The sequence below is a fragment of the Pteropus alecto genome, unplaced genomic scaffold (genome assembly GCF_000325575.1).
Source record: "Pteropus alecto unplaced genomic scaffold, ASM32557v1 scaffold52, whole genome shotgun sequence".
Classification (NCBI taxonomy): domain Eukaryota; kingdom Metazoa; phylum Chordata; class Mammalia; order Chiroptera; family Pteropodidae; genus Pteropus; species Pteropus alecto.
Window position 1 is genome coordinate 3,900,420 of NW_006433941.1, and position 13,175 is coordinate 3,913,594.

The following is a 13,175-nucleotide window of genomic DNA, read 5'->3' on the forward strand; positions in this document are numbered from 1 at the left end:
GCAATAGCAAATCTCTTCTTATTGTTTAAGCTTATAATGCCCTGTTCTTAATAATGGTTGTACTCCTCTGCTTCTGTTTGCCTGCTAGTCGCTTTTCTTATAGGATGGTTTTTTTGTTTTTTTTTTTTGTTATTTTGTTTTAGGTGAGCTGACTGACCCCTTTCAGTATTTCCTGTAATGTGGGCCTTGTAGTGGAGAATTCCCTCAATTTTTGTATGTCTGGAAAGGTCTTTATTTTCCTTCTTATCTAAAGGAGAGCTTTGCTGGATTCAGTATTCTCGGTGATAGTTCCTTTCATTTAAAAGCTTGAATATTTGATTCTGGCTTGTAAGGTTTGTGCTGAGAAGTCCAATGATAATCTAATGGATTTTCCTTCAGAGTTACCGCCTTCTTTTCCTTGGCTGCGGGAATTCTTTCTTTGTCATTGATTTTTGATAATTTTAATACAGTGTGTCTTGGTGAAGGCCTTTTTGGGTTGAGATAATTGGATGTTCTGTTGACTTCTTGAATTCCAAGCTCCAGCTCATTCCTTAGATTTGGGAAATTCTTGTCAACTATTTGTCTGAAAATGCTTTCTAATCCCTACTCCTTTTCCTCCCCTTCGAGAATGCCCATTATTCTTATGTTTCCTCTCCTGATGGTATCAGCTAGTTCTTGTATTTCTCTTTCATTATTTTTCATTCTTCAGTTTCTCTCTTTTTCTTTCTGATTTATTTCTAGATTTCTGTTTTCGATATCACTGATCCTTTCCTCCATTTGGTCAACTCTTTGCCAAGCTTGCTATTTCATTTTTCATCTCTTTCAGTGTGTTCTTTCATCTCCAGAAGTTCCATTGGTTGTTTTTGAGGGTTTCAGTCTCCTTGCTAAAAAACCCATTCTGCTGATATAGTTGTTTTTAAGTTCATGGAATTATTGATATGAATTGTTTTGTTTTTCATTGAGTTTGTTTCTCATTGAGTTTCAGAAGTACTATCCTGAATTCTCTGTCATTTAAGTCACATATTTCTATGTCTGTAAGCTTATTTTCTGGAGATTTTTTTCTTTCTTTCTTAGCTGTCTTGTCCCCTTGGTTGTTCATGGTATTCAATGGACTATTTCTCCACCTGAACATTAATGGAAGTGTAGTCTGCTTTTTTTTTTTTTCTCAGAAAGAAGATTTATTGTATAAAGGTCTCTAATCTGTTGTTAAGGTGGCATTTTTCTTTTGGTTTCCAGTATGTGGCGTCTAAGCCTCTTGGATCCCTGCTTTATATAAAGACTTAATAATGTCTCTTTTTTTCTTATAAATATTTAATCATGCTTGCTACCCTCAGTCACAGTTCCCGTCAGTGTTAGTGACAGTTTTGCTAGAGTTTGTTTAGATTCCACTGGGTCTTTGAGGCGTTGGATCTTGGAGGATATGAGGGGAGGGGTCCTCTAAGTTGGAGATGGGGGCTGCGGGCTCAGCCTTGCTCCTGCAGTCTGGTCATAATCAACTGTTGTTTCTCTGCCATCTCTACTTCTCTGGTTTCTGCCTTGATCCCTGGGCACTGTCTCTGCGTGGAGCTTACAGCTCTCCAGGAAGTGCGTTCATTGAACCCTCTGCACCTTCTCCCCTCCCCCTACTCCTGCTGGGAGCTCTGGCTGTGAGAGGCAGCTTCTTTGTTTCTCCTACTCTACCACCTGACTCCCGGGGTTCTGGCCTGTGGTAGCTCTTATGCACAGATCCCATGCGCAGACGTGCTTGTTTGCAGGTTGGGTGTTTTTTGTTGAGTTTTAGATGTTCAGCTTATTGTTGTTTCAAGTGTAGAGATCTGGGGACATCTCTTACTCCGCCATGTTTCTGACCTGTATTAAGTTTTAAAAAAGTTTTTTTTATTAAGTTCATTGGAGTAACATTGGTTAATGTATTAAGTTTTTTTCTTTTTTTTTTTAAATTTTAATTACCTCCTCCCCTCCACTTCCACCCCTGACCTATGGATGTTGCCGTCTCCCCATAAGAACTGGATCTCTGAAGGTGGGGTGTCTCCTCATGTGCTTGAGGTGCACACCTGGGGGGCTGGTGCACCTGGGGTATGGGCCATGGCTCCACTGGGGCTCAAACCCAAGACCTTCTGCGTGTAAAGCAGACGTGCTAATCACTACTCTATGGAACCAACCCAATGTATTAAGTTTTTAATGTGGGAATTTCAGTATGGGATTGTGTTGAGAATTACACATCTCATGTTCATAGAAATATGTAAATTTTTACTGCAGTTTGCACCCAGAAAGAGCCTAAACTAATCTAGATCATTAATTTTTTTTCCTCCCAGGGGAACAGCATTAGAATTTAGACTCTGAAGTAAATCTTAACAATATTCAATAATGTATCATGGGGCAAAAATGCAAGTTCTAAGCAGCTACAGTCATTTAAAGTAGCAAAAAATTTTTCTTAGCCCTAAAATGTAAATGTAAATGAATGAAATGGAGAAAACTCCATATTATTTATTTTAATTATTGCAACCTAATTTAAGTAAAACATTACAGAATTCAAGCTCTAGTGTTGCTTTGACCCATTCACTAATCTGCAGTAATTTATGTGTTGCCATCAGTAAGTAAGTAGATCTGGAAAAATACACTCCATATTTATTTAAGGTGTTCATCTTCAAGGGATGAGATTATGTAAGATTTTCATTTTTTATATGTTTTAATGTTTACGAATCTTTTTACGGTGAGCATAAGGAACAGAACTCCAAAGAATTAAAACATAGGGATAGGTTAAGAACAGCACGCACAGAAAAAAGTATTTGATAATTTTTAAACCATAGGGATTTATTTAAAGATGTTAAAACAAAGTGTCAGTTAACATCATTAAAATGATTTTAAGATCACAATATTTCACTTGCTCCGAGTGTTATTTTATCTTTCTTAATTGCATTTGGAAAGGTTATAGAGAACATACTCTAGAATTGTATGGGCAGAAGTATTTAGATAAGGTGGAGTATATTAAATCCCTAATGTAGTTTGAAAGAATTACACTGTGACTTTTAGATTCATTATAATAAAGAGTTTTCATTTGTGTACTGACTGCATTTGTAGGCAATACTCATTATGTGCCAGGCCTTTTTCTAAAGTCTTCATTTTGTACTATCTTGTTTGATTGTCATAGCAACTTCATGTTGTTAACCTACTTTCAGCCTTTTAAAGATGAGGAGTGGGCACAGAGGGATCATCTTCTAGGGTTGCATGGTAAATAGGAGGAGGAGCCGGGATTAGAACAAAGGCACCCTAACTCCAAACTGAACTGTAAACCATTACACGCTCCAACATACATATAAACACTGTAGTATTTGCTAAATAACTACTGTCCTCAAAAATAGTGTTCCTACTACCTCTTTATAGTAGTGAAAACAAGTTAAAACATTTTTTCTTAAAGGCGTCTTTAGTTATGAAAGATACTGTGGTGGGACGGGGTGTTGGGCTTTGAGGGAGATTAAAGGAGGCAGATATGTGGTAAAACACATCCCTAACAGGTCTAAGTGGTGATGATGTCCAAGTCGCTCAAGGAATTTGTGATCACATAATGGCTGTAATTAACTATGGACGTTTATCCCATGTATTTGACTAATATGAAGGGGAACTTATTTTATCCCTTATAGAGAAGACTCAGTAATGTGGGCCCCTATAGCAGTAAAAATGAGAAAGGAAAAGAAAAAATGAACACCAGTGAAAACAAAAGATGGAAATATAAATCAGTTCTCTTTACAACAGATTGGTTAAAATTTTTGAGATATCCGATATCTCTTCACAGACTTAAATGATTGAAGCAAAGAAATAGAATAAATGTGAATCCCAGTTCCCTCCTTGTTCTTTATAACTACTCAGTTCTGTTGATGGCATGTGCAGATGGTATTTGATTTTGTGTGCTTAAAAATTTATGTGACTCCTTTTCTGCCAGTTAAAGGAACTCTCAGTGAAGATACTATCAGAGTATTTCTGCATCAGATTGCAGCTGCCATGCGAATTCTGCACAGCAAAGGAATAATCCACAGGGATCTCAAACCACAGAACATCTTGCTGTCTTACGTCAATCGCAGAAAGTCCAGTGTCAGTGGTATTCGCATCAAAATAGGTAAATGGCTATGTATTTTTCCATGCAAAGGACATTTTTGAGACAGTATTTTTAGATTTTAGTTAAACTTTGTTAGAATGATGGATTTAGTTGATGCACTTTTGAATTTTTTATTGTGTTCGGTGAGGTATGGAGATACATGAACTCTTTACATTATTGGCAGCATATTCCAAATTTCAGATGGGGCTTAAAGGCCCATGTTAGGAACTCTAAATATTAATCCCTCAGGAAATCTGCTTCTCTTCGTCAGAGTGAAGCTGATGTATTACGGTCATTGGCAGAAAAGTAATAATCCTGCTTATTTACAGCTCATGAGATTTTAACATAAGAAATTTAAGAGACCCTTTAGTTTAGCCTTCTTATTTGGCAGAATTTTTTTTCAGTGCTCCTGGATCTCAAAATTATTTGAAGCATTTTGTTAATGCTAGATTTTGTAAAGAATCTTCTTTTCTTGGTTGTTAGAAAAATAATTTTTTAGCGGTATTTTAAGAAATTTTTGATATTGTATAGGTTACATTGGATATCTGGAGGACAAAAACAGTTCAAATTCTATACCTGATATCGATATTTAATGAGAGCTATATTAATGAATTATTTATTAAAATTAGCATTTTCTCTTGCAAAGCTTGGTGCTCTTTTCTTCATTACAAAATTGGCAGAGCAGTGAGTGACTTGTGAAGTTGGTGATTACTGCTCTTTCTTTACTTGTCAAAATTGAGGTAGCTACTTTTTTCTTTGATAAATAATCTTTTTTAGTGGTGGTTAATTTCTCAATTCTTTCATGCCCTCCTGTGTCTTGAAGAATCATAGGATCTATGTTAAGTGTGAGTAAAGGTATCATTTGTTTTTCTCTTTTTTGTTTTGTGAAATAGCGGATTTTGGTTTTGCTCGTTACCTACATAGTAACATGATGGCTGCAACATTGTGTGGCTCTCCAATGTACATGGTGAGTGAGTGTTTGCTTCCTTATGTGTTTATAGCAGAGTGCTATAAGCATTGGAATTTAAACATAATGCTTGTTTCCAAGTAGTGTGTGATTTTATATATGGTCTAAATTGTTATTTATATTACTAACATTAAGTATATTACTGATAATGCTATAATGCAGACATCTTTTGCTTTAGCATAGTGGACTGTAATAAAAGTTAGTAATCTTTGCCTCTTGGTTTTCATTTTTTCATAAAATTAGCTATGCTACAAATCTATTTGATTAAATTGAAAATAAAAATTGATGAATTATGACCATGCTATACATGATGTGTAATGTTAGGAATACTTAAAGACCTTTTGGGAGCACCTCTTCAGCTATAGGATATACTCACCTTTTGCATGTTCTAATCTTGACAAGGTCTCTATATCTTAGACATTTTTTCCATCAGTGTCACACTTAAAGCTGAAAAATCTTAGCTTTCCTCTTTATCCTTTCATATGGATATTGCCATATCTGATAGGGTAAGGCTATGAAACTTCTGAACTAATGTGAAGTATTAAGCCTGGAAATACTTTAATTCGGAAACTTCATAATCCTACAAAGTAAATAAATGTACCTTGTTTCAGTTCTAAGTTTAAAGTGGGTTTATGTTTAATAAGATTTCTTCTAACTTAAAATCAACTTTGAGATCGAGGGAACTGGTAATCAAAGTTCAAAAAAAGTTTTTTGCATTAGCTTTACTTTCTTGATCATAATTTTACTGCTTATATGATAAATTTTATAATTTAATATAACTTAAAATTATTTTGTACTTCTTGAGTATGAAATTATTTCAACTAATAGCTTTGGGCTGATTTTTAAAGGAAATTAACTCAATAAGAAATTTACAAGGGACAATAAAAATGTTATGCCTGGAAAATAAAATTTTACTATTTTAAAGTGTATCTGACATTTTAAAAAATATTTGTCCTAATTGATGATATTTTTTAAAAGAACATCTAATCTGAAATGGGAAAATAGCTGTAACAAAGCATTGGAGAAATGCCTTTGCTTTTAAGACAGTTTTCATTATTGTTTGGCATTACAGTTTTTCTGTTATTTTAAAAGCTTTCAAATGACAGAAAAAAAGGAATAAGATAGCAGAGTTATATACCTATTGTACGTATTTAAAATGAAGATTTGCCATGTTTGCTTTGATCTTTTTTTAGAAAGAAATAAAATACTTCAGAGACAATCCAAGTTCCTTTTGTACCTCTCCCTTTTCCCATTTCCCACTTTTCTACTCTCATACCCCAAAAATAACCTTTCCTATAATTGGTGTTATATTTCTTTATTATTATTTTAACACTCTTACTGTATTTTGTATGTCCTTAATAATATATAGAAATGCTTGTTTTTACAACTTCTTTTCATGCAACATTCTTTTCATGTAAGAATGTAGTTTATTCTTATATTCATTATGGTATAATTTTATTAGGGAAATATCACAATGTGTTATTTTTATTTTAGTTTTGTTAGCAGTGTGACCTTTCCAGTTAACATGCATATTAATTATATAAATAACATAATATGTGTCTTTCGAATGTTTTTATCCCCAGGCTCCTGAGGTTATTATGTCTCAACATTATGATGCTAAAGCAGACTTGTGGAGCATAGGAACAGTGATATATCAATGCCTAGTTGGAAAACCACCTTTTCAGGTAGCTTGACTTTTTTCTTATGTGCTCAGTTTTGGGTTCTCATTTTGCGGTTGCCTTTGACTTAAAAATGGGGAATACTTTGAAAGTAGTGTTTTTGGTTCCTTTAAGACTTATTTTGATTTTGTTACAGGCAAAAACTGCTGTGACCCAGAACATCTTTTGCTTTTCCTTTTTTGTCTGCTTTTCCTTTGCAGTTGGACTGAGCATGAAGCATGTTATGTTTTCCAGGGTAGTGGTAACTAGTGAGGGTCAGAATTAACAACCTGGAAGAAAATGGATGTCAGCGCTTCCTGCTTAGCCTGGCTTTCAGATCTTAGACTCCAAGTGGGGGCTAGGGCTGGTCTGAGAAGATCACTGGAAACTGTGTCTCCAGGTGTCTATTCCTGTTACTGCTGAGTGAGAGAGAGTTAATTGTTTAGGCTTTATGGAAATTATTTTGGGTCTGTCTCCTTTTCCTCTTTTTCTCTAACATCCTGTCCAAAGGGAGCTGCTTGTTGCTATGCAGAGACTGAAAAGTAGTAATCCCTTGAAGGTCGTAAGGTAAAGTATACCTTGATTTTACGTAATAAAAACGAACCTGTTGGGTAAGCTTTGAATGGAGAGAGGTTCTTAACCTTCAGAATAGTGGTTCTGAACCTTTTCTAAGTTTCAAGCGTCTCTGAGAGTCCGACCTCAGAAAAGCTACATTATGCCCAGATATGTGTAATTTGCATATAATTTCAGAGATTTTCTAAGTTCCTGGTGCCCCCCTATTGCTCCTTCAGCAATCCATGGCTTTTAAGTTCAGAATCTGTGTTCTATAGCAAGAATATGGGCATCAGTCATATGATTTGGAATTTTTGCCCCTGTTATTTAGGAAATTAAACCTTTTCTTCTTCTTCTTCTTCTTCCTTTTTTTTTTAAACAGGCCAATAGTCCTCAAGACCTAAGGATGTTTTATGAAAAAAATAGGAGCTTAATGCCTAGGTATGTGTTTTGATTATAGTGGGTTTTACTATTTGTGAATACAATGTTATTTATTTGAACTCTGTGTTTTATGTATTTCTATTATTGGATCATTTGTTATAATAGGAAATTAGAAAATTACTAGTGCATCATAGGTGCCTGTGTGGTGGTGTACCAATATCTTTGTTTTTAAAAACGTTAAGTATATTTAAAAGAAAAAACAAAGTTATATAAGTGTTCTTTGGGGGAAGGAGATACAAACAGAATAGATGTACATGAAGTAGAAAGTAAATTCCCCCTAGACCTTCCCCTGCTTTCTAGGGATAAGTCTGCTGTGTATCTTTCTAAATAATTTTTCGTGCAAGGTCTTTTTACATGTTTGAGTCTTGATTATGTAATAGTTTATATACACACACATGGCTCAATACAAATTGCATCATGTTTTCTTTGCAAAATGTTCTGCAACTTTTTTTACTCTGTAGTATAGCATAGACATTGTTCAGCAGTTATTGCATTCTTTTAAATGGCTACATAGTCTCATAGTTACATTTATCATGTTTAATCAGATCCTTGTTTTCATTTTGTGGTTATAACAAACAGACTTTAGTAGAAAGCAAGAGCACTAGAGCAGGGAGAGAGAGAGAGAAAGAGGTGAGTGTTGGAGGGGGATATATTTGTGCATTCTTTAGGACTCTTAGAAATGGAATTGTTGGACTGACTAGACCGAAAGGTATTTTCTGCAAATTGGCTGTTTGTATTTACATAGCAGAGTGCTCCTTTTCCCACATTTTTACCAAGATGGCATGTTATCAGACTCGATGCCTCACAAATCAGGGAGGATTAATTAGGTATTAATTTAATTAATAGAGAAATCTATAGCAACTATTAGTGCCAGTTTGAAGTTCTTTTAAACTCCAGATTGTGTGCCTGCAAAGTGCTTTATTCATTCAATGCAGATATGTGAAATTGAGTATATATTTTCATTTCCCATATTGAAGGCAAAAGTCATGTAGTTAATATACATAAACTCACCACTTAGTTTGTTTTTTTCCCCTTTCCCTCAGCATTCCCAGAGAGACATCACCTTATTTGGCTAATCTCCTTTTGGGTTTACTTCAGAGAAACCAAAAAGACAGAATGGACTTTGGTAAGTAATATTTTCAAATTTTACATACTTCGTAATTTTATTTCTGTGTATTCTGAAAATTTTTAATAAAAGGATACTGTGGCGGTTTCAGGAGAAAATTAAAGTCAGTTTTACTTTCCTTTTTATCTGTCTTTTTTCTTTCACTTCTTTTGTAAATATTTATTGAGTGCTCAATATGTTCTAGGTATGGGGAATAGAGTAATCAACAAAATCCCTGTTCTCATGATGTATATATTCTAGTGGAGGAAAGACACAAACAAATTAAAAATTGTAATGATCTGCTTATAGTACTATGGAAAAAAATTAAAGGAGGAAGAGAAATGGGGGTGGATGGGGGTTGAAATTTTAAATAAGATAGTCAGTGAAGACCTTTCTGAGAAAGTGACATTTGAACAAAGACTTGATTGACAGATGGTTAGAGAGTGAGCAAGCCATATGGATATCTATGGGAAATGCTTTTCGGGCAGAGTGGATAGTCAGTACAAATGCCTAGAGCTAAGAACATACCATGTATGCAGTTAAAGACTTGGGCTTTTGCTTAAAGTATGATGGGGAACCATTGGAGGATGTCGAACAAAGGAATAATGTATCTAATGTTTTTAAAAGGATCAGTCCGGTTGCTTGTTGAGAACAGACTGGTGAGGGATAGTGGGAGATAGAGGGAAGAAGCTGGGTTGCTAATCAGGAGACAACAGCAACAGAGGTGGTGAGAAATTGTTGAATTCTGGCTATTTTTGGAGGTAAAAGCAATAGTATTTACAGATGAATTGGATGTGGGGTGTGAGAAAAGTGAAGGCTCGAAGATGACTCCATGATTTTTGGCCTGAGCAACTGAAAGGATGGAGTTGTCAGTCACAGAGATGGGAAGGATCATGAGGATAAAGCAGGCTGTAGGGGCAAGATTAGTTTAGGTTAGACATGTTAAATTTACGATGGCCATTTGACATCTAAGTGCAGATGGTATCAGAGGAGAGGTATAGGGGGAAATATTTAGGAAAAGTTCTAGAAGAAAGAATGGAGGAGAAACACCCCAGAATCCTGGTAGAAAAGTCCCTAACCTCAAACGATGGGTTTAGGGAGCCAGGGAGGGGCATCTCTTTTTATGGCTACTCTTGTGAACATGTGCTCTGTGGTAGCTTGGCTTATACCATTGCTTTACAAGAGCAGGCTACGGGCGCCTCTTGGAGGCCACAGCTTCTGTCTTAGAATTTTAGATTCTTAAGGTGGAAGCTCATATCATTGCTTTTGAACCTTTTATAATACAAGCATTTACAGCTAAAAATTTTCCTCTAAGTACTTTAATGTATCACAATCTATTTTCAAATACTATTTTACCACTTCACGTGTAATGAAAACTTGGAATACTTAATATTGTAGGGGTTATCCGGTTCTTGAAGATTTTGAGAGAACATTTATCCTTGAAACTGGCTCTCAGTTCCTCTTTGGGGGATAGTTTGTTAACTTGTTCTTATCACTCTTATGTAAAAACAGCAAGACTTGAACATGTCAGACCAGAAAACCCATAAAACATGTTTAATGAAAATAATCATCAAATCAACACTGATTTTCAAATTTTTAAGAAAAAAAACTGTTTGATTTGTTTCTATAGTAATAGTTGTAATAAAAATAGAAATTTGTAAAACTGTACTCTAGAATTTTGGTCCGTGAATGTATATTAATGGAAATCCACATAAGCTTCTGGATAAGACAGACTAGGGTTCAATTCTAGTCCCTCAACTTACTAGCTTTTCGACATTGGAGAAGATGCATGGCCTTTATGTGCTATAATTTCCTTGTTCATAAAAAGAAGATAATACTTGTATAAAGTTTGTAAGGATTGAATGAAAAACTGGTATGTGAAACACTCAGTTCATTGTCCTAGTAAATGTCCTCAGTAGATGATAGCTCTAGCTTCTGTATAGGGGGAAAGATAAAGTAGTCTGAATATATATTTTCTTAAGTTTTATAAAATTGGAATTAAACTTCTGTTCATGTAGTTGGTAAATATTTTTATCTTTAAGAGGGAGAAATTAAGCTGAGGGTTGTTCTGTAACCATGAGATCAACAGTGAAACAGCATACGCATGGATAATAGTTTTAAAATTATATATTATATTAAATATTTATATACTTTCCATGCCATAGCAATTGATTTAGAAGATGGTTTCAGAGTATTTGCATTCAGTCTCTCTAGTTTCTTTATTTATATCTTTTCTATCTGATCTCTATTATGTCCTTTGTAGTCAGCATTAAAAAGTCTTACATGTCAAACTAGAATTTATTGATATGTATATTAATTTTGTTCTAAAAAAGACTAAGATAGAAAATTTATGTTTCTCTTCAAAACCCTCCACATTTTCTTTCCTTAGCAAGTGTGATTGATATTTTACTTTGAGAAGCTTTGGGCATTAATTTCAATGAAACTCATGGGATCCTTCAGAGTTGAAGACAATTAAGACTAGACCTGGGTTAAGCTTATTTCTGATCTTGTATTATCAAATAAACTTCCATGTTGATACTGTGCTATTTTCTTGCCTATTGTATGATACTTAATATCACACAAGTTGGAGACTTAATGATAAATGAGATTATCTTTGTGGGTTTTTAAAGAAATAGTGAAATGATTTACATACAGGAAATTAAAGAGTGTAAAATAATGAACTATCATTTACTCATCTATTTATCTAATTAGCAGGCTTATTGTTTAGCTTTTATTCTTGGTGGATAGTATAGAAATTAAATTAATAGCTTTTTTAAAAATGTGAAACTGGCTGCAGAAATAGTTCTTCTGCAATAGAAGAATAGAATTTATTGTACAAATCAGTTACCTAGATTTCCACTTAGGACAACAAACTTCCAGAGTTCAAAAATATGCTTAGCAAGGGATTGGTCACAGTACAGTACTCCATGAGGTTGTCTGCTTGAAGATGGCCCATACTAGAGAGCATGTCTACTTCATTTGCCTTAGGATGTGCTGTGTTGGTAATGGATGTTTTGAAAATTCACAATTTAAAATTGTTCATTGATTAAGAATTACTTATAATTTGATAATTTTATAGATGATTTACAAAAATAATATGCTTTTACATTTAAGGGAAATGGTGGCAACATAAAGAAGTTAATAGTAATTATTTATGATCTCAAAGATGTTATGTTGACTACATTGACAAGATTAACCTATCTGCTAGTCAACATCAGTTTAAAAGTTGCATTCTCATTTTTCATTACAGAAGCGTTTTTTAGTCATCCTTTCCTTGAGCAAGTTCCAATAAAAAAATGTGAGTAACCTCCTTCTTGCATTTTTACTGAAAAGTGAGTCCAGGCTTAGGGAAAAATTAGTATTTTGTATTACAAAAGTGATTTTTTACTGCGCTTCTCAAGATTTCATTGAGCTTTTCTTAAATACTGTAGTTGCATTTAATAACAGTTCTGTTTTTCTTTCCAAATCCAAGTTGAAATAGTTTTAATGCTGCATTTTTCATTTCATCCATGGGAGCTCTAAATAAATAGATAAATGTGAATTTTTGGTGAACGCAAAGATGTAGTAGTGTTGACAGGCTTTTCTATTAGACAAGTCATGTAATGGAACTACAAAGTGGTGTTTCTCTTCATCTGTGTTTCTTCTTGCAGCCTGCCCAGTTCCGGTGCCCGTGTATGCTGGCTCTGTCTCTGGAAGCTCTTGTGGCAGCTCTCCACCTTGTCGTTTTGCCTCTCCACCAGTAAGTTATAGTTTTATGAAAAATAATTTCAGAGTTCGTGCTATTGCATTTGTTTACAGAGTGCAAATACATCGTGGATATTCTTTATGTATAGTGTTTACTAATGCAGCTGAGGCTTAAGGAAAGAGCATTATTGTTGTATCAAATGGACCTATATTTAGACCTCTCCCTTTATTTAGCTGTGTATGCTTCAGCAAGAAATGTTACCTCTCTGAGCTGCTTTCCTTTGAACAGCTACTCTCACCTTTTCATGCCCTGTGGGTTGGGAAGGATGACACTTACAAACAGAGAGTACGTCTTACGGGTGGATAGGTAATACATATTTTATCTGAATGTCACAAACAATTTGGATATTTATCATACATAGAATTTCCAGTGGTGGAGGAGTGACCCTTGAGTCAGGTTCCACTGATTTTAGATTTTCTTAATCATGTTTACTGGCCCTGTAAAAGATTGTTCTACAGGTTGTTCCATTTCAACCTCTTCCTCTCGCTGAGGTTCCCAAGCCATTTCCTCTGTCTTCTCTCCAGTCTAAGTGCTTCTTCCTGAGGACTTCTGGTCACTTCTGGTCACTACTTCTTCCCACTTTACTCCCCCAGGGTCTTATTTTACTCTCTTGTCTACTTTTCTATACTGACCCTTCC

The 13,175-nt window shown here is 34.8% G+C and overlaps 1 protein-coding gene across 2 annotated transcripts in view; it reads left to right on the forward strand.

The window, feature by feature from the left end:
• ULK2 (unc-51 like autophagy activating kinase 2) overlaps positions 1-13,175 on the forward strand; it is a 94,080-nt gene that overhangs the window by 25,093 nt on the left and 55,812 nt on the right. For both annotated transcript variants that reach the window (XM_006908416.3, XM_025044363.1), the window contains exons 6-12: positions 3,917-4,090; positions 4,963-5,036; positions 6,620-6,721; positions 7,629-7,687; positions 8,731-8,813; positions 12,043-12,090; positions 12,443-12,531. In XM_006908416.3, coding sequence (XP_006908478.1) covers positions 3,917-4,090; positions 4,963-5,036; positions 6,620-6,721; positions 7,629-7,687; positions 8,731-8,813; positions 12,043-12,090; positions 12,443-12,531 — 629 coding nt within the window. The remainder of the gene's footprint in view (positions 1-3,916; positions 4,091-4,962; positions 5,037-6,619; positions 6,722-7,628; positions 7,688-8,730; positions 8,814-12,042; positions 12,091-12,442; positions 12,532-13,175) is intronic.